At 43.8% G+C, this 25712-nt stretch overlaps 2 protein-coding genes and 1 non-coding gene across 7 annotated transcripts in view; 2 read left to right on the top strand and 1 right to left on the bottom strand.

The window, feature by feature from the left end:
* Window positions 1-3766, top strand: part of TAF1A (TATA-box binding protein associated factor, RNA polymerase I subunit A) — a 36695-nt gene extending 32929 nt beyond the window's left edge. For 4 of the 5 annotated variants that reach the window (XM_067729702.1, XM_067729700.1, XM_067729698.1 and 1 more), the window contains exon 11: window positions 3200-3766. In XM_067729702.1, coding sequence (XP_067585803.1) covers window positions 3200-3333 — 134 coding nt within the window. In that variant the 3' untranslated portion in view covers window positions 3334-3766. Of the gene's footprint in view, window positions 1-196; window positions 664-3199 lie in introns of those variants that run through there. The other variant, XM_067729703.1, reaches the window with a different exon arrangement.
* A 3725-nt stretch (window positions 3767-7491) lies between these two features.
* HHIPL2 (HHIP like 2) lies at window positions 7492-18590 on the top strand. The gene is given in 10 exon segments (XM_067729536.1): window positions 7492-7531; window positions 8214-8226; window positions 8342-8519; window positions 8522-8687; window positions 8690-9023; window positions 10113-10153; window positions 10156-10257; window positions 13830-13911; window positions 17016-17098; window positions 17798-18590. Coding segments are annotated over 10 exon segments (1344 nt in total). The 3' UTR covers window positions 18103-18590.
* A 6552-nt stretch (window positions 18591-25142) lies between these two features.
* Window positions 25143-25215, bottom strand: TRNAT-UGU (transfer RNA threonine (anticodon UGU)). Its single transcript has one exon. It is a non-coding gene; the product is annotated as a tRNA-Thr (tRNA).
* Between the last annotated feature and the right edge of the window lie 497 nt (window positions 25216-25712).

Below are 25712 nucleotides of genomic sequence, written 5' to 3' on the forward strand. Positions count from 1 at the left end.
TAGGAAGCAGTACATTTCATTGGTGACAGCTCTGAGAATGGGCTTAGACATATCGGTGTAGATAATACAAATCCTTCTACTTTTAGAATCATCAGTATGCCAGAGTTGAAGCAAAATTTTTAAAATGTAGAAATATACTTGAAGAACTTGATGATAAGTATTAAAACTTTTTATTTTGCCTTGTTTTGTTTCTTAGGTTGTAGATATTTTCGGAATATTTCAAAACAAGATCATCAAGTCTTAAAGAAGAAAATTAAGCAGATAAAGAAATCAGTGAAAAAATACAGCATTGTAAATCCAGGACTCTGATACTGAATTTTAGTTACTTCAGATTAGTAGCTACAGAGTAGTAACTCAGTTGATAGCTTTAAATGTATTTATTTATTTGATATTTTAAGAAGGTAGCTTATTTGGCTATGAAAAAGTTATATTTTCTTTTACTATCGGTTATAACTGAAGAAACAGTCTCATTGCCTTTGCTCTTTGTAAATATATTTTTCCTTTTTTTTTGTACTGTTAAATGTAACATTTATTAAGGAATAATCTTCAAATAAAAATACATTTGTTTAATCAGAGCATATAGCTCTACAGCAGTTATTGCTGTTTGCAGATAATTTGCCTCTGATAATTGTGTAATGAAATATAACTTGTGGGACTGTTAAATGAACATGTGTATTCTTTTAGATGCAAATGATCTATGTTAGGTTTACCACCATGAAGAACATATTGGTGATGAGTTCTGTTGAGGAAACAGAAGGATTTAGAAAAGAACTCCTCCTCTTTCTCTTTTGGTAGTAAGACATGGCAGTGTGGGGTTAAGTGACCTCTGGTAGAGAGCTACCTTTGACTCTGGAGGACTCATTTGGGTCAGAGAGGGTGGGAGGGGCCTGGTTGCTTTTAGCTGGCACTGGCCTAACTTTAAAGGATTCTAGCTTTGTTGGTTTTGCTTGTTTGCCTTGCACAGCAATCTAAGACATGTTCTAGAACTACTGTGTCCCTCTCCTTTCTCTTGGAAACCAGAATGCAGCAGTAGGTAGCTGGACAGTGGAGAAATAGTGTCCCAGGGTCATACAGGAAGCCCATTGGAAAGCTTTGCTCAGAAGCCAAGAACAACTTTCCTGGAATATAAGCTGAGCTTTCTAATATGTTGTGGTAACTGGTGGAGTAAGTGCTTCTTGAAAACTGTCTTGGTTCATATACATTTACTGTTCAGATAACTAGTATTTGAGTTCCATGAAGGCTCCTTAACTTCAGAGCAAGTCCGATATTAAGGTGGCAAACCACACGTTTTCCCCATTGGCTTACATTCCTACCAATTTCAAACCATCTGTCAGAAAATTAGGGGACAAATTATGCTTTGTCAATAATTCGATATTTTATACTTCGTAAATAAAGGACTATCAACAAATAACTACCCAACTTTATAATATTTGTGTGAAACAAGTAGGTGCCCCACAGAACCAAAGTAAAGCAAGTGAAAACTACCAATGAATAGGGTCGGCTTCACCACTGAGAGTCCATACTTGGGTGGTAAAGGAGTTCCATATAAGATCAACACTATAAGGGTGAAATTCCCAGAGGATGTGGACAGAATCTCAAAGCCTAAGCCAAGATCGTCAGGGCATCTACTCCCTGAAACCTATAGTCAAAAACTCTAAAATAGGATTTATGAATTCTCATGGTCCCTAGCAGGATGGAGGTGAGAATGAAGGAGAAATGAGTAGATATGGTTATCAAATGTTTGTATCTAATTGTGCAATAAGAGCAATGTGAAACTTTTTCCAACTGTGAAATTTTTTTAAGCCCACTAAAAGCTAGTTTCATGAGTCATAATGGCTAAAATTTATCAAGCACTTTGGGCTTTACATTTCATCATCTCATCACTGCAGTCCTATGAATTATCCCTATCTTAACAAGAAAGAAAGTGGTGTCTTCAGAGATTAAGTCACTTGCCCAGGGTCACAGCTGGTAGATGCTGGCTCCAGGACTATAACCCGATCAGTGTGGTTCCAAAGGTCACACTCTGTGCTATGTGTACTGCCTTCCAGTTTAGTCATGTTTATAACCTGTAGTGCCCTGAGCTAGGGAGCAGGAAAAAGAATAGAGGGGATCCATCACCCATCCTTTCTCCTGGGCATGGAAGGTTCCCTCTCTGTGTCCTCACTGATCCCTCCCCATACAGACTCTTGTGAAATCACCACATTGTTTAATGGTCTTTGTACATCTGTCTTTCTCAGTAGTATATTACCTAGCCTTAATAATCTCCATATCACCAACACCTAACAGAATTTCTGGCTTATTAAATATTGAGTAGAACTGAATGAAAATTTATGAAAGCTATGGACTGAGTGTACCTGTCCCATAGGCAGTAATAATCTTGGTGAATTTCTGCCAAGGGTAGGGCCTCAGGAGACTGTTAGGTTTGAATCCTGGGTTTATCATATGCTTTCATTGTTTCTTTACCTACAGAATGGAGACAAGTAAAATTGATTGCTGTACTTTCTTTTTTATTTTTATTTTAATATTTATTTATTTTGGTTGTGCTGGGTCTTAGTTGCCGCATGCAGGATCTTTAGTTGCCATATGCGGGCTTCTTAGTTGTGGCATGTGGACTCTTAGTTGCGGCATGCATGTGGGATCTAGTTCCCCAACCAGGGATCGAACCTGGGCTGCCTGCATTGGGAGTGCAGAGTCTTACCCACTGGACTACCAGGGAAGTTCGTGTACTTTCTTTTTAAAAAAATACTTTTATACATCATGATGGAATGAGAAAAATCTGGGATGTAATTCAGAACACCTAAACTTCCTTGCCATCTTTTGCGGTCACCTAAAGCATGACCCTAAATGTTTCATGAAACCTCTCAGACTTAAGCCACTTGTCTATACATTGGTAATGGCATATCTACCCTGCTTAGCTAATAGAATTATTGTGAAGATCACATGAGATGAAGTGAGAAAATACTTCATAAACTATAGTACATAATACAAATGAGAAGAATTGTTAATACTTTCCCTGAGCTTAAACGTGCCTGCTCATTTTCAGACTGTGAGAGAAGGCAGATAAATGCCAGAGAAATCAGTAAACTATATGCAAGAGTACTGAGCTGGAGCATTTCTTTTTATATTTTCTCAATTTTATTCCATGACCTGATTCTAGGATAAACACCAGAACTTAACCTCACAATATCGTTTTTAAAAGGCACTTGCTGGGCTTCCCTGGTGGTGCAGTGGTTAAGAATCCGCCTGCCAATGCAGGGGACACAGGTTCGAACCCTGGCCGGGGAAGATCCCAGATGCCGCAGAGCAGCTAAGCCCGTGCGCCACAACTGCTGAAGTCCGTGCGCCCTAGAGCCCACGAGCCACAACTACTGAGCCTGTGCTCTAGAGCCCACGAGCCACAACTACTGAGCCTGCATGCCACCACTACTGAAGCCCGTGTGCCTAGAGCCTGTGCTCTGCAACAAGAGAAGCCACCGCAATGAAGAGTAGCCCCCGCTCGCCGCAACTAGAGAAAGCCCGCGTGCAGCAACAAAGACCCAACGCAGCCAAAAATAAATAAATAGATTTATTTTTTTTAAAAAAAGGCACTTGCCATAGGAAACAACGTGTGTGTGTGTGTAACTGCTATGGGATGAATTGTGTGTCCCCAAAAAGACGCATTGAAATCCTAACCCCCAGTACCTCAGAATGTGACTTTATTTGGAGATTGGATCTTTATAGAGTTAATCAAGTTAAAATAAGACCATTAAAGTGAGTGCTAATCTGACTGATGTCTTTATAAAAGGGGAAATTTGGACACAGACATGCACACAGGGAGAAAGTTGTATGAACACAACGACAGATATTGGGGTGATGTTTCTACAAGCGAAGGAATGCAAAACATTGCTGGTAAACCCTGAAAAGCTAGGGGAGGGACGGGGGCCATATTCTTCCTCCTGGCCCTCAGAAGGAACCCACCCTGCTGACACCTTGATCTTAGACTTCCAGCCTCCAGAACTGTGAGACAATAAATGTCTGTTATTGAAGCCTCGCAGTTTGTGGTATTTTGTTACGGCAGCCCTAGCGAATTAATACAATAATTTTTAAAGGAAATATCATGCCTGCTTCAAAAGTGAGAACTAAAGTGATTTCAGATACTCGGTCTTGGCCCAGCTGGTGGTTCCAGGTTTATTTCCTAAGCTCACCTCACAGTCAAAATTTGTCCTCCGTTCTTCCCCATCTGTACCTTATCTCAATACCCTGATCAACCTTCATTAAGACTTTTTTCTTTGTCCCCTCCAGCCTGATGTCATCTCTCCCTCCTTGGAATCCACTGGCAGTTTGCTCCTTCCTTATTATCTTAATATAATCTGCCTTGTATTATTTGGAAATTTATTTTAACTTTTCTTCTCAGAGCATAAATTTCTTGAAAAAGTTTGTTTTGTGCATCAGTTTTCTGTTCAACATTCCTCTTCCAGCATAATGCTTTGCACATGCTCATACAAACCTACTGAACTGACATTGAGACATCTATGATAAAATTAATTACTGCATAATTATTACATAACCACATGTATTATGGTATTATATCTAAAATATTATATCTAAAATATATTATGCAATATAATATTATATTAAATTACATATTTTAATAATGAGAAATTCATGCTGTCATTACATCTGATGGGACCTGCAAGCCAGTCTCTCCCTGCTAATTTTGTAATCACTCTGCCCAAAGCAATAAGATCTGATTTACATGTCCTGGGTAGGTAGGAAGATTTGTGTTTTCATATGTCCAAGTTAATTTTTTTAATGCCGAGTTCTAATTCTGTAAACAGAATCATTTAAAATTATTTTCCAAAAAGGAGGCATTCCTTTGGACTCAATTTTTTTTTCATGGCAAAGGAAAACTGAGACAAACGTTAGTACAACCAAAAAGTACTCTCAGGTCCTACACGGAACAAGAGAATGCACTCATTCTTACACGTCACAGGGTAAACGGTCACCTCCCATTTCTGAGGCCTCAGGGCTGTAGATTCACTGGTGGAAGTTGGTCCAAGTGTATCTCCTCCCGCCCAAGGCTTCCAGAGCAATGACATTATCTGAACTTCGAGCAAACAACCCCGTGGAATCAGCACAGCCACCAATGAATTACTGATGCTGTATTATGTTTTAAAAAGCAACATTCAACGAGGTATGATGTTGAACAGTACCCCAGGGATCGTTCTAAGGACTCCCTCCCCTTGACTTTTCTCTTAGTTACAAAAACGTTTGTATTTTAAAAGCCCTTTAGAAGCTTGCTCACCTGCCAGCTGCCTCCACCTGGGGCTTTGGGCTCTGCACAGACACACTGAGGTGGAGTTTGGTTTCCACAGGTTTCCCAAAGCTCTCCCTCTGGGGTTCTGCGGGCCCTGATGCTTTCTCAGGCCCCAGAAGAATGCGATTGGTATTCTTCATGGAGCTGTCTGGGCAGCCATGGTCTGGGTCCTCCCTGCAGGGCTCTGAGAGCTGAGCACAGCACACACCTGTGGTGCTCACAGAGCACATGGGGGAAGTGGTGGCATCCGTGGGGATGCAGCCCTCGTCCTGGTCATTTGTGCCAGGGGGTCTCTGGTGTGATGATGGGGGCTCTCCCCAGCTTTCCAGACCTGGCCTAGGAGAGCTTCAAGCTGCTGAGTGGCAATGACTCAGAGGTTCTGCTTCTCCTGGCTCTCCAGTAGCCAAAACCCACATGCTTGGCAGACATCACCTCAGTAGGTCTCAGCCCGAACCCACGCTGGATGCAGAATGCACACACTGACTTTGTGGGAAGAGGGCTTCAGGGGTACAGGGGAGAGTCTGTGTTGGAGAGCAGGTGAAAGAGGTTGCTGTGAGGAGGAGTGTTCTCATGATGTGCTGGGGGTGAGACACAGCAAATCCAGGCAGACCTTTGATCTGAGACCCGCCTGGGCATGTCAGCACAATTACTTGGCTCTCCTGCTGTGATTCCAGAGCCAACGGGCCACCCCAACTCCCAGTGAAGGGAACATAGCAGAGGCTGGCACAGAAGCCAGCCACCTGTGAGGCATCGCTCCGGGCTGTCCTCTCTTACCTCGGGTTCCACCCCTTGGCTGTTTCCTGGAGAATTAACTCTGGGAAAACCATCTGGGCAGAAGCGGGCTCTTATGAGCAGCACCGAGACTCTTAATTTCTGAGATATTCCTCTGATAAAAATGTCTCTTCCCTCCCTCTCTCCTGCCTCCCCCTTCCCTTTTGGGTGAGGTTTCAGAAAGCCAAATTCAACAGCTCTCCAGTTTTAAGAATTTGAGGAATAAGAATAACCTACACATGTCTATAATGGGAAAGAATGCGAAAAAGAATATATATATGTATAACTGAATCACTTTGCTGTACAGCAGAAATTAACACAACATTTTAAACCAACTATACTTCAATAAAATTAAAAACAAAACCAAAAATGAAACAAAAAAGAATAAGCTACAAGTGTCTATTAAAATTCACAACTTTATTCTTCCTCTTTCTTCCCCCCCACACATGGTGTGTTCCCAGCAATGATCCTGTAGGCAGCTACTAGGACCCCCATTTTACTGATGAGGAATCAGGAGTTTTAAAGGACTTACTGAAGGTCAAACAGTGTCGGGGCACAAATCCGGAGGCTCAGGCTCCAAGTCTCGTGCCCTTTTGATCACACCATGCCAAAGTAGAGTCACAACAGCCCTGGCCCATCCATTCAATGGTTCTCTGACCTGGGGCAAGCGTAAGGTCCATTAGAACAGACCCTTTGCGCACCTTGCTCACTGTCATAGCCCCCGTGCAGAGGACAGTGCTTGGCACACAATAGAGACTCTTCCTGGGCCTTCATTTTCTTTTTTTTTTTTTGCGGTACGCAGGCCTCTCACTGTTGTGGCCTCTCCCGTTGTGGAGCACAGGCTCCGGCCACGCAGGCTCAGTGGCCATGGCTCACAGGCCCAGCTGCTCCGTGGCAGGTGGGATCTTCCCGGACTGGGGCACGAACCCGTGTCCCCTGCATCGGCAGGCTGACTCTCAACCACTGCGCCACCAGGGAAGCCCGGGCCTTCATTTTCTAAGACAGAGAAATGATAGTTACTGAGCTGATTGAGTAAAGGCAACTGTGCAGACTCTAAATTGCTGCATAAGAGTGTGCCATGGTAGTGATTATATGTCCACAGCCTCCTTTGCTCCTGGGTATTTCATCCTTATTTTTGTCTTCCATCTCTCTTCTTTCTACTCCCCAGGGGTGGACAGCTCAGCCAGGGACTCAGAGTGGTTTATATGGCTTCTTGTCAGCAGCTCTGACACGTATCCTGAATAGAAGCAGACAACAGCCCAGGGAGAGATGCTGTGAGTCTCTGGGCTCTTTCTTCTGCTCTTTCTGATAACCAAGAAGTCGCTCTGCAGTCTGCAATCAGGGCTGAAATAAGAAAGAATGGGGAACTCAACATATCTGAGAAACGCTGCTGGTCCCTCTGTTAAAGTGATGAGAGAACAGACATGAATGAGACGGCCCTGGGGGAGGCATCAGTGATCAGAAGTGGGTTCTGGGCCAGAGGACCCCCACAGCCCCAAACTACCCCCTTTAAATTGGTCGTTCTTACTTTCCTCATCTCACTTGCCTCTGCCTTTCGTCACTATTGAGAGTTGGTTGTCTGCCCACAATATTCTATTTTCCTCCTAGAAAACGCTATAGTTCAGGGAGGCCCAAGTAGCAGATATTCCTTTGGTTCACAGTCCTTGTATGTTTGTCAAGAGCAGTCATATGGCCCCAGAGCCACAATTTAAATTTGTGTGGCTCCCAGCATGGTGTTTTGTATATTAAACACTTCAATATTTTTAATAAATAAGGGAAGAAATTGCTAGATGCCTAATCCCTGGGAATGATGTAGCGTGTTCATTTTGATCATTTTATTTTTAAATTATACAATATTTTGAACATACGGAAAAGCACAGAAAATTAAGTAATTAACACTACGGATCCAACACTGAGATTCAACAAATGTAAAACCCTTACCACATTGCTTCAGATGTGCAAAAAGAAATCAAATCTTACAGACACAGCATTTAGGATAAAGGGAAAGATGGAGACATTTGGTACTCTCTCTTTTTTAGAAAAAAGTGATCGTTTAATAAAACTCTATATGTCAAGAATGAACTTAAAATGCTAGAGATGGTGTAGTGAATGTGAGGATTTTTTTTTTTCCCTTTCTGCTTTTCAGAAGCATTAACTGGGTAGAAAATTTGGGTCCCAGAGAGGAGCTTTACCAGTAGTTGGTAACAGGAGCTCCAGAATCCTGGTTCTTTCCCAGATCTTTTTTCCCACTGTTTGCTCAAAAACTGGTTCCAGCTCCACCGTGGTCCGTCTGCCCGCTGGGGCTGAGCTGCCTCTTCTTTTCCAGGAGTGCTCGCCCTGCGCAGCCCACCGCTATGATGCTGAGAACCCGCGGACGCCCCTCCGGAACCTTCCCGACCTCTGCTCTGACTACTGCTCTGCATTCCACTCTAACTGCCGCTCCGCAGTCTCCCTGCTCTGCTTACCAAGGACCGCCGCCTCCAGGAATCCCATGAAAAGGATGGCGCGCGCTTCTAATGGCTCCTCAACCTTCCCGACAAGGCCCACTGCTTCCCTAACGTCTTGAGGAGTGGCCATCTCAACCGCAACCTGGGGGTGGTGGCCGAGAACCCTCGGGGCTGCCTGTGGCCCCCGGGCTGAGGAACCCGGTCTCCATGGTCCACGCTGGGGACGGCACCCGTCACCTCTTCGTGGCCGAGCAGGTGGGGGTCTATCTGCCTGATGGGAGCCACCTGGAGCAACCCTTCCTGGACCTCAAGAGCATCGTGCTGATCACTCCCTGGATGGGGGATGAGAGAGGCTTCCTGGGGTTGGCTTTTCATCCCCAATTCCACCGCAACCGCAAGTTCTATATTTATTATTCATGCCTGGGCAAGAAGAGGGTCGAAAAGATTCGGATTAGTGAGATGAAGCTTTCTCGGGCAGATCCCAGCAAAGCTGATCCCAAATCGGAGAGGTGAGGTATACCCACGAGAATCTGCAGCTGTGTACTGTGTTTCAAAATGTTGCCAATCAGTCCTCTGAGATGATATAGGAGAGCTTTCCTGGGTTTAGACCTACTAGCTTATAATGATGATAAAGGAGTCATTGTTGATTACTGAGGTTAACCCAAGTTAGCTTCTTGAGTCCATGGCTTCTTCATGGCTACAGCCACCCACCTTACAGTTATACCTGGAACCATGCTTGCTTGAGTTTACAGAGGGTAAGCAAAGGCCGGCAGCCGTAAGGGTTTGAGAAATGATTTTAGATAATATCAGTATATTAAATATAATAGCAGCCTCTGATTATTGCGTGACCATTAGATCCCAGGTCCTTTACCATAACATGGGAATACTCATCCTTGCAGGAAGCTGTGACGCAAGGCCATTAAGTTACTGATGCTGGTCAGATGAATGGCTCAGTTCTAACTGACCCCACACTCCTGCTCTTTCACTCTACCATGCTGCCTTTTTTCCTTCTCCTTTCTGCCTTGTCTCTCTCTTCCCATATAGACAGGTTAGGGGATTGAAAAGAGCATGAAGAAGTGATAGACTGACCCCTGTGTGGTTGCCCGAAGGAAGGGACTGAGAGTTCTTGTAGAGCGGAGAGTGAGGCTGAGCCCCAGCTACTGGGTTTTGAGCCCTCACTATATGCCAGACACTTAGTGAGATATTTATATATATTATCTTATTTAACATTCACAATGCTTGCCTATGGTAAATTCTCTTACCATCCCCCATTTTATAGATTGATAGATTTTGTAGAGGCTTAGAGGTGTTGAGCAACTAACCAGTTAATAAAAATTAGATTAGTCTTTTGTAGTGGTGCAACCTTCACAGAGCACCAAGCTCCTCTTATAATAGCAAGTGAACTTACCCATCTAGGGCAAGTGGGTGACCGAAATATCTCTGCAGCAGCTTTTTTGATTCCTGAGGGAAGCTAGTTATTGGTCTCCTATGGGAGACTCACTCCTGATAGTCAAGGATTCCTTGATTCTAGGAGGAAAAAATATCCTGCAGGGTGAAAATATGGATTCCTAAAATATAAGGTTTTGCTTTTCATCTAGTCGACTTATGGCTTTGCAGGAAGATAGAAAAACCAAGAAATGGAGAAACAGGACATTTGCCAGGGCAACACTGAGTCCTGTGCCTTCCCAGGGTTGATCAGCACATACGGCAAATTTATCATCTCCTTTGCTGAAGGTGAAGCAGGTAACAAACGTACAAGGTTATTCTGTTTCTGCTTACTGGAACTTAGATAATCACAGGCATTGTGAACTGAACATTTATTATCATAATAATCATTATTATTACTATTGTTATTATTACTCTTATTATTGTTATTGAAAATGCAACTACCACTTTTTCTATTTTCACTGTCATTTAGTCACCTTTTTTTTTTTTTTTTTTTTCTGCTGTATGCGCTCCTCTCACTGTTGTGGCCTCTCCCGTTGCGGAGCACAGGCTCCGGACGCGCAGGCTCAGCGGCCATGGCTCACGGGCCCAGCCGCTCCGCGGCATGTGAGATCCTCCCGGACCGGGGCAACGAACCCGTGTCCCCTGCATCGGCAGGCGGACTCTCAACCACTGCGCCACCAGGGGAGCCCTAGTCACCTTTTATAATGTACTGGATACTGTTCTAAGCACTTTACATTTTAAAATCTTATTTAGTAATCACAACACCCCCATGATGTAATTGTTACGTTTATTTCACCAAAGAGGAAACAGATTGACTATGCCGACTTACCCCTTCTTTGTTGAACTGCACAGCTCACTGTGCAGGGCAGGCCAAGGTCTACACTGTAGTATTTTCAATTCTTTGACTATGAAGGAGGTGCATGTACTCCTTCCTTCCTGATTTTATTCTAATCTGCAATTATACAAACGTGGACAGGGCCAACAGTGGGGCAGGCAGTGGGTGTTTATCCTGCTGGTGTTGCCTGAGAGAAGGTACCTCTGGTGATCCACCGGCTGGGCTGGGCTCTTCCTGACGCTGCCAACAGTTTGTTAGGCAACTTCTGTGAATGAACAAGGGAGAATTTCTTTCCTGAGAGATCTGAGAAAAGGGTAGACAGCTAGGTAGGAGGCTACTCACTAGAGAGATTAGGCATATGTTAAGGGCATCAGCAAAGCAAGGCATGCGTGCACATAAGAGCGGGGGGGAGGGAGGGAGAGAGAGAGAGGGACTCAGCTTTAATAAATATACTCAAATTTTGAAATAAGAAAATGAGGTTTTAATTTAAGCTTTACATAAGTTATGTGTCAATTTGAAAGTTAAAATTTTATTTTGTTTATGTAAGTGGCAACAAGGCCTGTGATCCTTCCGGTATTTGGCACTGCACCTAGCCATGCTTCGAGGCAAGGAAGAGAATAAAATGATCTCTTAGGGGTCCCTTCGAGACACAGGACTCTACAAGTGTAAACCAAAGCCTTGATGGTTTCCCACTTTCCACTCTGAGCCACGGGTGGCTGTACAGGAGCTTCACTTGAGTTGGACATAAAGAAAACCAGTCAGCAGCTGCACCGTTTCCTCTCAGCTAGCTTATGAATAGATAGTTCAGGATGAATATTTTTTTGTTTTGTTTCGTTTTGCTTTTGCAGTACGTGGGCCTCTCACCGTTGTGGCCTCTTCCTTCGCGGAGCACAGGCTCCGGACGCGCAGGCCCAGCGGCCATGGCTCCCTAAAGCCAGGGAGGCTGTCCCTGAGGCAAGTTATTTTCTTCCAGAGTTGCTTGCTTTTGTGTTTTTGCAAAGAGTGATTCAGATTTTCTGCATGTGTTATAGTCTTTCCCATTATTGACCTGTTTAGAACTCAGTTTATTTCATTATTTTACTATTAGTCACCAGCTTGAGATAAGCCACATTTTAGTTGCACCAGAGCTCTGCCTTCACTGTTGCTACAGTTTATTTCCTGAGTTCTTCTAACCAACAGCTGGCACAAATAAACGAGTGAGTAAATAAATAAGTGAGTGGCGGGTGTGGGGCTACCCGTGGCTGAGTTCTGAAGGGTTGGATTTCTGAATGTCAGTCACTGAAGCACATCTTCAGGAGGACTGGCTGAGGTCACAAAGCTTGCAGTAAATTCACATTGTGTGCATTTTGCTTTACATGGCCTGTTATAGTTTTCTGGTGTGTTTTTTTTGCCCTAAAATACATTTTTTAAAAATGTCAGACCCTACAAATGAAATTCACTTCTAGCATTGTCTTCCCCTGAAAATACATGCATGTCCAAATCTATGGCATGTTTGGAACATATAATTTACACCAACTGTAGTCATGTGTAGGGAATATGCAGCAATGCAGGGTTTCCAATTCTCCTTTTAGACCAGAAATTGTTTGCGTGGTTTGGAGGGACCCTTGCCCGAGGGTGACCTGTGCACATGAAGACAGTTGGTAGACACCTCATTTATCTAATGTCAGCATCACCTTGGATAGTACCTGGGGTTTCTAATCAGAGGGGCAAACTGGCTCTAGGGAAGGGTTTGTCCTAAGTCCTCAGACCCCCTTACAAGGGGAAGATTATAAATACAGTTTGTCAATACACGAAACCAAAGTCTATTAGTCAGTTGTTACCTTGTGTGCGTTACCTCTGCAAAGAACATCAGTCTCACACTCGGCCTGAGACAAACATTAGTCACTGCTCTCCACGAATTCAAGGAAGAAGATTGTTTAACTAGCTCAGAGCTGTCTAAAGCTCTAGACTTTTCCAATTTGCACCTTAGTAAGACATTTCCTTCCATAAGGTTGAGAGAGAGCTTGTGTAAATCACACAACAGCAAGGGCATTAAACCCAGTGCGATAGCACAAAAGTTGTGTCAGGCTCACAAAACTGTCACGGTGCCAGGCTTTAGGGAACAGAGACATAAGGAAGTAAGAGGAACTGCCGATGACTGAATACTTTCTCATTTAATACCTAATAATCAGGGAGGATATTCTTATCTCCCTTTTACAAGTGAATAAATAACACGAGCGTTACCCAGGTGGAGAGGTTGCCCAAGACAACACAGATGGTAATGGGTGTTATCAGATTTCAAACTCAGTTTTATCTACCCAAAGTTGGGCTCATAAACCCTACACTGTCCCTCACAGGGAACCGTGAAACGAGGTGGAATGAGGCACTTACCATGAGAAGGGAGCAGTGTTTTCTGGAGTTCAAACATGAGGAAATGGGAGGAAAAAGGGGCCCCTGGTAAAAGAGATGAGGAAGACAGTGGGTGGAGGTGATTTCTGTGGGGTGTGGAGAAGACCAAGGGGGTGCCGAGGAGTGGAGGGTGTCACAGGAAATAAGGAACCCAAGACTGAAGAAGGTGGAGCTGGAGGACACGGTGAGATGGGGGAAGGGGGACTAACACAGTAAGGAAGGGGTAATAGAATATAAAGTATCTAATAAGTGGGCCTCAGCCTGTGGCTTGCCTATCTCTGGGCTTTACGGAGACTCCTTATCAGTAATGGAGAACTGGGGAGGGACATGGAGGCTCACTGAGGTGAAGTTTCTGAAAGCAAAGAGGTGATAAATGAGATGAGAAGCCCTTTGGCTCAGAGAACATGAACAGAAACGTGCCTCTGGTGGGGGACACCCCAAGCTGGTCTGGGGGGCTGAGATGGACTTTCTCCTTGGGGAACTCACAGACCTTGAGGCCTCACTGTCAGTCAGGATTTCAGGGACCCCTTCCTGGGGCTCACGCATTTCAGGGCCACAACCCCTGGTGATGATTTTCTGTGTGTTCAGCTGTCTTGGCCCGGCCTTGTGTCCTGTCCTTGATGGCCTGTTCCTGTTTTATCAGGGGAGCTCTACTTCCTGGCCACCTCCTACCCAAGCGCCTACACACCGCATGGATCCATTTACAAATTTGTTGACCCATCGAGGTGGGACTTGGGTTACCTTTTCTTCTCAGGTGATTGGAGCTTGTCTTTATCGCCATGGCAGGTCAGAAAAACAGTCCTCACTCCCCAAGAATTACCAGATACGATCAACGGAGCGTATCTTTCTTTTAGATGCAAAGCAGACTGGTCTGGGACTTCCCTGGTGGCGCAGTGGTTAACACTCTGAGCTCCCAATGCCGGGGGGCCGAGTTTGATCCCTGGTCGGGGAACTAGATGCCACATGAACGCTGCAACTAAGGAGCCAGTGAGCTGCAACTAAGGAGCCCACGTGCCACAACTAAGACCCGGCGTAACCAAATAAATACATGAAAACAAAAAAAAAGCAGATTGGGCAGACAAATTGCAGGACAATGCATCTGTAGGAATTATGGAATATTGGGGAAACGGTCTCTTTGTGGTTGGAAATGAGGATCTTGAGCCTTTCTAGGATGACTAGTCCAGACCTGTGGCTCCTGTCTTTTTTTTTTTTTTTTTTTATGCTTCTGGAGACTTCTGTCTGGGATCATCTGACAGTGGGTGTACACCTCTGCCCACCTGAGTAGATATTGCCACCCTGTCCCATGGGCTGGTCTTTGGCACATACAGTTGGCCCTCCGTATCCATGGATTCCACGTCTGTGGATTCAACCAACTGTGGATCAAAAATATTTTTGAAAATTCCAGAAAATTCCAGAAAGCAAAACTTGAACTTGCCATGCCCTGGCAACTATTTATGTAATATTTACAACTAATTACATAGCAGTTATATTTATCTACAATTATTTACATAGCATTTACATTGTGTTAGGTATCACAAGTAATCTAGAGATGATTTAAAGTATATGGAGAATGCGTAGGTTATATGCTGAACACCATAGCATATTACATAAGGGACTTGAGCACCAGTGGGTTTTGGTATCTGTGAGGTCCTGGGACAATCCCTGGGAGTATCTAAAACTGTCAGGTTTCTCAGTGTCTCCACCTGATCCTTCCTGGAATTCAGTGAGAGGATTTATTCACTTGGTAGACTCTACGATGTTTAACTCTGCTTCCTGCCCACATTTCTCAGAGACTAACCAACCTTCAACTCATCAGGCAAAAGCCATACTACAGACTCCCATTTGTGAGGTTGTTGAAGGTGTGTCCGTATCTGTCCCTGGGAGAGTGATGCAGTGTATCCATCCTGAGAGCTCTGGGCAGTGTGCGGGATTTATCTCAGGATTCTTACCCAAAGCCAGAAAGTCTCCCCGTGAATCAGCTTGAAGGTAGACCTGCAGACGAAGACTTCCCTGTGAGGCATCTGTTACCATGTCTGGGGTGGTGTTCGGAGTACATGTGCTGCTGGTGAGGGCTCAGAAGCCCAGCCCAGCACAGCTCCCCTTGGCAACCGGGCTTGGGTTTGGTGTTCTCAGACGTTCCCAGAAGAGACTCAGTCCCTGAGGTTGTGCCCAGGGACTCTCCTGGTGGAGTGCAGGGTTGTCAGGGGTGAATTAGGGACTGGCTGTCTCCACTGCTGGGTCTACTCCATGCAGATCTCCTGTGCTTGAGGGATGAAGCAAACCCAGGGTCTTTAAAGTGCTTCCAGAGGCTGAAGGTGCCTGGGTGGGGAGTTTTCTGTTCTTTCTATCAACAGGTTTCCAATGTGAATCCCTTTTTCTTTCCTTTGACGGTTTCCTGATTCGGCTGGGGGATAATTTAGCTTACCTCTAGTGGCGTGAGAGATCAATCATAAAGCAACTGTGAAGGCTGCTGCACTTCTCATGCGCCTTTCTCTCAGTTGACATTTATGGAGTCATTTCTGTGTCCCAGGCACTGTGCTGGGTGCTGTGTGTGCAGGCTGACATTTGATGCCGACAGAATCCCAGTGAGACAGGGTAACACCCTCAATCTACAGATAAGGTAACTGAGCCTAGCTACCTTTGATCACTTGCCCGAGGTAGAGCTCGTAAGAGGTGACAGAGGATAGGAACGCATTCCTCTTTCTGGCTCAGTCATTTCAGCACTACCTATTCACTTCAGTTATAATGACGACTTGAATTGTACAGACTTCTGTAGCAGTGGGTCCAGATTCTGCTCTGCTTACTTCTTTAGCCCGTCTTTGCACTAAATGCACCCTCCCCAGCATTCTAAGGAGCAGTTGGTTTATTTACGTATGCTTTTCCCCTTCCATCTTTTCCTTCTGCCCTTCCCTTAGAATCATAGACCCCGGATGCTGGGTTTGAATCTCAGCTTTACCACCAACTAGCCGGGAGTGTTCCTAGTCTGCAAAGTCCCTTTTGTTTCAGAAGGTGCACCCAGGGGACAGCAGTTTGAGAATCAGAATACTAGGAGGTAGAGAGGCTGCCATTACTTAAGGGGCCGTGCCATGAGTATCTGAAGAGATTTTCTTTAAAGAAAATTGTATGTGCTGAGCACTGCTCCAATCGTTTTTTAAAATCTCATTTAAAAAATAATTTAGGGCTTCCCTGGTGGCGCAGTGGTTGAGAGTCCGCCTGCTGATGCAGGGGACACAGGTTCATGCCCCAGTCCTGGAAGAACCCACACAGGTTCATGCCCCGCGGAGCGGCTGGGCCTGTGAGCCATGGCCGCTGAGCCTGCGCGTCTGGAGCCTGTGCTCCGCGACGGGAGAGGCCACGGTGGTGAGAGGCCCGCGTACCACAAAAAAAACAAACAAAAAAAGAATTAAAAAAATTATATATCAATCACTTATGGTGTGCCAAGCACACAGTTCTTATTTAATCCTCCTCGCCTCCCTGTGAGGATGGGTGATATTACTTTTTCTATTTTACAGAAGCGAAAATCAAAACTTAGCAAGGTTTACTTGCCCATGGTCCCCAGGATTTGTACCCTATTCTCTCTGTTGCCAAGCCCATGCTCCAACCCCCTCACTACACTGTCCCCGAAGTGCCTCACTACAGTGTCCCTGTGATGTCCATGTCCTTTCTCCTCTCTGTCTGAGCTCATCGCAGATTTCCTGTTATATCTGTCCCATCCCTATGGATAAGGGAGGGCTGAACCCAGTTCTTGCACATGTATGCCTTTGGTGACCGGAATTTCATGGTTCCATCTTCAGAGTCTTGTATCCTCACTTTTTCTCTCTGTTTTTAGGCGAGCACCTCCAGGCAAGCGCAAGTACAAGCCAGTGCCGGTGAAAACCAAGAGTAAGCGGGTCCAGTTCAGGCCACTTGCTAGTGAGTCCCTCTCTGTCTTTAGGCTCAGGCCTTGGCATCCAGGTGCCGGCACAGTGCCCTCTGCAAACAGCGGCAATCCCGGAGTGGCAGGTCTTATTTCCTCACCTAAGGCTTATCCTCTGCCTGAGGACTATTACCTGTGGTCTGTATGTCTCCTCTGTGTACCAGGGTGAGAGGGGGCAGCACCTGCTTCTGCTGTGACCTGCTGCCATTCATTCTTTCATTCATTTGTTCGTTCAAGTATTCATTCATTCATCTAGTACTTACTTTGTGGCAGTCCCTGTGCCAATCCCTGAGGATACAGCAGTGAACCTGACCTGTAGGAGTCTAGAATCAGAGGAGAGGAGGGCATGTAGTGCAGGCAAATGAAGAAATAAATATAGCATTGAGGTTCTGGCTAGAAGCATGCCCAGGGGACTGAGAAGGCCCTCAGAGTGAGAACTTCTTCCCCCCGGGAGGGTAGTCAGGAAAGACTTACAGGGGAGGGACAGTATCTTAAGGGAACTATTCTAGAGCCATGCATCTCTGGAGTAGTCCCATTACAAAAGTAATCTATTTAGATCAAGGCCAGGGAATTAAACATATTAACTTCAAAAGAATTTATATTCAAGAACCCTCAAGTGGGCATAGGATTCCATAGGATTCTTCGAGCTACTTTCCAGAACTAATATTTCTCCTAGATAAACGCTTGTTTCCCAGAAATTGTCTTGGACTTGCTAAAGAAGAAGTCCGAGGAAGCTGCTAGAAAACTGTCCAATGCAACTTTAGCTTCCAGTCCAGACCGGACCTCATCTCAGAAAGGCTCTTCCAAGAAGCCGGCTTCTCCCACAAGCAGCAGGAAGACGTTTCCAAGGTCTGGTGCAAAGCAGAGAGCCAGAGCGTGGTCCCCAGGCCCCCAGGGGAAGAGGAGGAAGAGCCCGAGACGCCCCCGAGGCAGAGGCAGCCAGTCGGCACAGTGGAGGCGAGCTGGCAGAAGTGTCCCTCTGCCTCTTCGGTCACGGTGACAGGTCAGGGGACGAGTGCCCAGAGAACCACCTTGCCACGCGGAAGCTGCTACTGCTGAAGGTGACCTTAGACGCATGGGAAGCCGGGGGTGGAGGTGGGAACCGGCGGAGAGAGCTTGATTTAGGCGGCACTGTTGTCCTGTCCACGGGAATTTTTCCATCTAAACGGATGCTCCTTGTCTGCTTCTGCGGGGAGACCAAACCCCATGTTGCCAGGGCACCTGGCTACTCATGTGCACTAGTCTGTAAACCTGCTTGGAATTCCACTATGTGTTTATGTTTTGCTTTGTAAATGCCTGTGACCTAAGGTAGTAAATCAACACTTGCTCCAATAGACAAGCTTCTTTGAGCTCGGAGAGCCCCTCTAAAATGGTCATCTCCTTTGCCCCCTTTAAAGATCAGGGTCTGAATAAGGTTAGGTCCTGTTCTGTACCTCCAGTGCCTACTATTTTGCCCTGGCAAATAGCATAATAAACGTGACTACTTTTTGCATACCTATTCTGTGCTAAGTTTATATATTATATTATCTGAAACCTCAAAACCTTGCTTCTTATGTGTTGCCACATAACTTACGTTGAAGGTGAGGGAAGTGAGGCTTGGTGAGGTTAAGCCGTGTGCCCTAGACCACAGCAGCCAGGGAGCAGGGAATTGTTCAGCTGGACTTGAGCCAATGCTCCTGTCAACCTCCGGTGAACTTGCCTCCCTGGAGGGACCTCAATGAGGGTTGGTAGCTTTTAACCAGGTATTTGAAGAATGAAAGGGCTAAGAGAGGAAATGACTCCTGTCTTCAAGAAGTTCTCCAAATTGTGCAAAGCATCCAGAACGGTATAGGCAATTTGACTTAAGCAGAACAAAACCAAAAATGCCTGGGTTGTTAAGGACTTTTAGAGGTCACGTGATCCTTGCTTTAGATGAGGTTGGACATATCCTGGACAGGTTATTTTAGACTTCCAAAGAAGTAGATTCCATTTTGTTTCTTTAGCAAACTCCATTTGTTGGGTAACCTAACCTAATCTAAATACACCAAGCCTCTCTGATTCTCTTCCTCTTGTTTTGTCTTTATTAAAGATGCAAAACACTGGTCATCACTTTCTGAAGATCATTTTTAGATCATCTCTTAGCTACCTTCCTTTGCCCTGTCTCATGGTTTTGCTTTTCTTTACTTTTGCCTACCTTTGTAGCTCTTATGAACACTCTAGTTGACTGAAAAAAATCGCACAATCTAAAAGTTGGGAATTATACTTTATTTGGCAGACTTACTGAGGACTATAGCACAGGATAGCAGCCCCTCAGGTAGCTCTGAGGGACTGTTCCAAAGAGGTAAGGGAGGAGCCAGGATATATGGGAGTTTTTGCTGAAAACAAACAGACAAACAAACAAACAAAAAACATGTGGTTGAACATCAAAAGATTAATGTTAATCACAACAAAGAGACATTTCAAGTTAAAGATCTTAGTGCTTTTCTATGTATGGGAAGATGCAAGAGTCTGGGCTCACTGAAATTATTCCTTAGGTATGCATCTTAACTCTCTAGAGCCAGTCTCCTGTTTTTCTCCATCCTGAATTCTCCTCAGGGTGCACTGTCAGGGGAGGCTGCAGTGGCTGATGGCTTATAGCCACAATATCCTTTGTTTACTGAAATGGCAGGCGACATTCTCTGTACACACTCTCCAGGATAGAAATGAATTTCAGGGTCTGACCAACCCTGATATTTTACACTTTTAGCTTCTCAGATGAAGATATCAACATAAAGATGGGAGGGCTTACACCCTGCATCATTTTGTTGAAAGATGGCTGAAAATCCTGGTGCAGTTCAGGGAGACTGGATCTAACCTCTGGAAAGAATATATGAGCTCATTCTGTCTCATTTTTTTCCTGTACAATCTTTCTTCAAAGACGTATGGCAAAAATAGGGTCTGGCCCTATCTCATGAATATAAATGCAAAAATCCTCAACAAAATATTAGCAAACTGAATCCAGCAATACATAAGAAGGATCGTACAACATGATCAAGTTGGATTCATTCCAGAGTTGTAAGGATGGTTCAACGTATGGAAATCAATCAATGTGATTTACCACATTAACAAAAGAAAAGACAAAACCATATGATTTTCTCAATAGGTACAGAAAAAGCATTTGATAAAATTCAGCATCCATTCATGATAATGACTCTCACCAAAGTGGGTAGAGGGAACATATCTCAACAAAAGCTATGTATGACAAACCCACAGCCAACATGATACTCAATGGTGAAAAGCTGAAAGCCTTCCTGCTAAATTCAGGAACATGACAAGGATGCCCACTCTCACCACTTCTATTTAACATAGTATTGGAAGTTCTAGCCACAGCAATCAGACAAGAAAAACAAATAAAATGTATCCAAATTGGAAAGGAAGAGGTAAAATTGTCATTATTTGCAGATGACATGGTCCTCTATATAGAGAACCCTAAAGACTCCATGCAAAAACTATTAGAACTAATAAATGAATTCAGCAAGGTAGCAGGATACAAGATTAATTCACAGAAATCTGTTGTATTTAACACTAACGATGAAATATCAGAAAGAGAAAGTAAAAAAAAACCAAACTGTTTAAAATTGTGTTAAAAAAAACCCAAACAAACCTAGGAATAAACTAAACCAAGGAGGTGAAAGACCTATATGTTGAAAACTTTAAAACATTGATAAAGAAAATTGAAGATGATTCAAGAAATGGAAAGATATCCCATGCTCTTGAATTGGAAGAATTAATATTGTTAAAATGGCCATACTACCCAAAGCAATTTACAGATTTAATGTGATCGCTATCGAAGTAACCATGACACTTTTCTCAGAACTAGAACAAATAATCCTAAAATTTATATGGAACCACAAAAGGCCCAGAATTACCAAAGCAATCCTGAGGAAAAAGAACAAAGCTGGAGGTATAACCCTCCCAAACATCAGACAATACTGCAAAGCTGCAGTAATCAAAACACTGTGGTATTAGCACAAATCAGACATATAGATTGATGGAATGGAATAGAAAGCCCAGAAATAAATTTACTTACCTATGGTCAATTAATCTATGACAAAGGAGGCAAGAATACACAATGGAGAAAAGACAGCCTCTTCAGCAAGTGTTGGGAAAACTGGACAGCTCTATGTAACTCAATGAAATTAGAACACACCCTCACATCATACACAAAAATAAACTTGAAATAGTTCAAAGACCTAAATATAAGACATGACATCATAAAATTGCAAGAAGAGAACATAGGCAAAACATTCTCTGACATAAGTCATGGCAATATTTTCTTAGCTCAGTTTCCCGAGGCAAAAGCATTAAAAGCAAAAATTAAAAAATGGGGCCTAATCTAACTTAAAAGCTTTTGCACAGCAAAGGAAACCATCAACAAAACTAAAAGACAACCTATGAAATGGGAGAAAATATTTGCAAATTATGCGACTGACAAGGGGTTAATATCTAGAATATACGAACAGTTCACACAACTCAATATCAAAAAAACAAACAATCCAATCAAAAAATGGGAAGAAGACCTAAACAGACATTTCTCCAAAGAAGACATACAGATGGCCAACAGGCATATGAAAAGATGCTCAACATCGCTAATTATTAGAGAACTGCAAATCAAAACTACAATGAGGTATCACCTCACACTGGTTATTAAAAAGTCTACAATAATAAATGCTGGAGAGGATGTGGAGAAAAGGGAACCTTCTTACACTGTTGGTGGGAATGTAAATTGGTGCAACCACTATGGATAACAGTGTGGAGGTTTCTTAGAAAACTAAAAACAGAGTTACGATATGATCCAGCAATCCCATTCCTGAGCATATACCCAGAAAAGATGAAAACTCTAATTGGAAAGACACATGCACCCCAATATTCATAGCATCACTATTTACAATAACCAAGACATGGAAACAACCCAAGTGCCCATCAACAGACAATTGGTTTAAGGAGATGTGATATATATAATATATATATATATACACATATATATATGTGTGTGTGTGTGTATGTATACACACACATACACACAATGGACTATTAGTCATAAAAAAGAATGAAATATTGCCATTTGCAGCAATGTGAATGGACCTTGAGAATATTATACTAAGTGAAGTTAGGCAGAGAAAGACAAATATTATATGATATCACTTATACATGGAATCTAAAAAAATAATACAAGTGAATCTATATATAAAACAGAAACAGATCGCAGACACAGAAAACAAACTTATGGTCACCAAAGGGAAAAGAAGGTGGGGAGGGATAAATTAGAGTATGGGATTAACAGATACAAGTTGCTATACATAAACTAGATAAGCAACAAGAATTTACGTATAACACAGACGACTATATTCCATATCTTGTAATAACCTATAATGGAAAACAACCTGAAAAAAATGTATATATATAACTGAATCACTTTGCTGTACACCTGAAACTAACACAGTATTGTAAGTCAACTATACTTCAATTAAAAAAAAAAAGTCTCTGTCCTGGAAGTGGGTTTTTTTGGTCATGCTTTTATTTAATTTAATGAATTTATTTATTTGGCCATGCTGGGCAGCTTGTGGGATCTTAGTTCCCCAACCAGGGATTGAACCTGCACCCTCAGCAGTGAAAGAGCAGAGTCCTAAACACTGGAAAGTGTTTTGAGCCCTGAGAGAAAGGTGCTCAGAATTCATCTGTTAAAATAGAGGACCACATCCATCAAATTCAAGGCTTTCTGAACACAGCTTTTCAACAGGAGGATAGCGGGTCTAGAGAAAGGAACTGAACAGGTACCCTGAAATGCTGGGAACCTGGGGGAGAGGCAGGGTATTCCTCTCCGGCAAAGTGGCTTTATTTTTTGGAAGATGGCTGGCAATGCCTGTGAACTTTCATGAAGGGGTAGGACTGTGAGAAAACAACCACTAGGTCACAGCCAACATGTATTCAACTTCCTTAGAGCCTGAGGAGTTGAAAGGTTCAGAAAAATGCACACCTGCATGTGCTTGTTCTTTATAGAAACCGGCAGGAAGAGGGGGAAGGGGATGAAACATGAGGACTGGGAATGGCTGGAGGGAGATGGGACTGGATTGCATCTTTTTCTTACTAACTGTGTTACTTGATGACCATGTAAAGCCAGGGTAAGGAGTCTTGGTATTAAGGTATTTGAGGATTTGAAATGGCTTTGCAAAAAGGCATTCAGCGCCAATGAAGTGATGCCCCTTATGTGATAATTATGTATATTTTTCCTGCATAAATGGGGCCTATTTTCTCAAGGCACTCTGACCACTTGTCTCCCAGCACTCCTAGCAGCAGATATCCAGACCATAGAAGGGCAAAATAACCAAAAAAAGCATGTGTGTTTTTCCAGAGCTAAAATCTTGCAAGCCAAGGTAGAAATTCTTACAGTTACATCATTCTCAAAACTAACCCACTTTAAGAAATACATTCTCTTAATGGACTTGAGGACACCATGGGGCAGGGGGAGGGTAAGCCGGGACGAAATGAGAGAGTGGCATGGACATATATACACTACCAAATGTAAAATAGATAGCTAGTGGGAAGCAGCCGCATAGCACAGGGAGATCAGCTCCGTGCTGTGTGACCACCTAGAGGGGTGGGATAGGGAGGGTGGGAGGGAGATGCAAGAGGGAAGAGATATGGGGATATATGTATGTGTATAGCTGATTCACTTTGTTATAAAGCAGAAACTAGCACACCATTGTAAAGCAATTATACTCCAATAAAGGTGTTAAAAAACAAAAACATTCTCTTGTTCTTTGTGGAGTTTTAGATTACGTTGGGGAGATATGTGATTTCATTTCAACCAATGCCATGCTTACTGTTTGCCAGGCACGGTACTGGCTCTGGGAGACCCAGAGATGAAAGGTTTACCTGGTGTGAGCACGGGTTAAGAATTAACCTTGAACTCAAGGTCACAGGACCCTGGCTCCTTGAACCCACACCATCCAACAGAAATATGAAAGCTGCAAATGGGAGCCACACATGTAATTAAAATTTTTCTAGTAGCCACATTAAAAAAATAGGTAAATTTAATGTACTTATTTTAATTAATCCAATATATTACAGTATTATCGTTTCAATACGTAAGCAATTAAAAATTACTAATGGGACAGTTCACTTTTTTTTTCGGTACTAAATTTTCTAAATCCAATGTGTATTTTATTCTTTCAGCACATCTCAATCCGGAATATCCACGTTTCAGGCACTCAGTGGCCACATGTGACTAGTGGCTACTTTACAGACAATCCTTTATCAAGAAATCCTGGGTGGAGAGAATTCATTTATTCAGAAAAGGCTCTCGTGACCCTACTGTCACGCGACATTCTGAAATTCAGGGAAAAAACGGAGAAATGAAACCGGTTGCAAAACTTGGCTTCCCAAACCGCCCGAGACTATTTTTATGAATCGCTCCCCCTTCCTCTCGAAGGGGGCAGGACCTTGGAGCCAGGCTGGGCTCCGAAGCCAGGGCTGCCACGTGTCATCGCAGCGCGGGCCTCAGTCCAGGCCACGCTGGCCATTCTCTGAGCCCCGGGAATAGTGTCGGAAGGTGCACTCGCCGGCCGGGAACAGGAGAGGGGGAGCCTGGCCACAGCGCCGCCCGCCGGCCGAGCGGCGTAACTGCAAGCGCAGCACCGCCTCCGCGCGCCCCGCGCGCCCCGCCGGAGGTCGAGTTCCCAGCGCCGGCCGCCCCTTTTCCTTTTGTAACTCAGTGCTGGGAGTCTGCAGGGCGTTGAAAACTAGCTGGTGGAGCCTCGCGCCTCCCTTTTGCCGGTTCTTGGGCCGCAGGTCCGGGTAGCGCTGGGTCGCAGAGGACCGCTTTTCTTTTCTTTTTCCTGCTCTTTGTTGCATTCCAGGATTTTCTCTTCCGGGTCACTTCTAAAGCACAGTAAGGATGCTCATGATTTGCGTTTCAGGAGTAACTTTTAATCCTGCCAGAAGTAACGTTTTCAGAAATCACTTTGCATTTTGGTGCTTGTTTATACAGGACGATTTTAAAAAATAGTACTAAGGAACACGAGGCCCCAGCGAGGATCGAACTCGCGACCCCTGGTTTACAAGACCAGTGCTCTAACCACTGAGCTATGGAGCCTGTCTTCTACGGGCACTTCTCTAGTTCAGGGACATTGGAAGCAACATTGCTTTCTGGCAGTCTGAAACTGACCCTGTGCATCCTCTATCAGTGACAATTATAAAGACAACACAATAAGTAGAAAAAAGCCCAGTCTCAAAATTTTATGATTACAAAATACTAAATCACACCTACGATAAGTTATGCATACAGATAAGTGCTGGAAGGGAAAATGCAAGAATGAAATAATGTTCCGACGACGTTATGAGTGGTACCTTTACGTCTTAAAAAATTCTCCAATCTAGTGTTTATATGACAAATTGTATCAAGTTTCGCACTTATAGGGAAGTTATAGGGGGAATGTCTTTGGTTCTTATAACTTAAATAAGTTATCGATTATGGATGAATTAATTGATTCAACACATTTATTGAGTAATTACATACTATTAGACATTAGAGTGAATAAGTAAAGCTCTGTCCCTGCTCTTTTTTTAATGATTGGGATCATGAAACGATGC

This window comes from Pseudorca crassidens, chromosome 2 (assembly GCF_039906515.1).
Source record: "Pseudorca crassidens isolate mPseCra1 chromosome 2, mPseCra1.hap1, whole genome shotgun sequence".
In the NCBI taxonomy this organism is placed as follows: Eukaryota; Metazoa; Chordata; class Mammalia; order Artiodactyla; family Delphinidae; genus Pseudorca; species Pseudorca crassidens.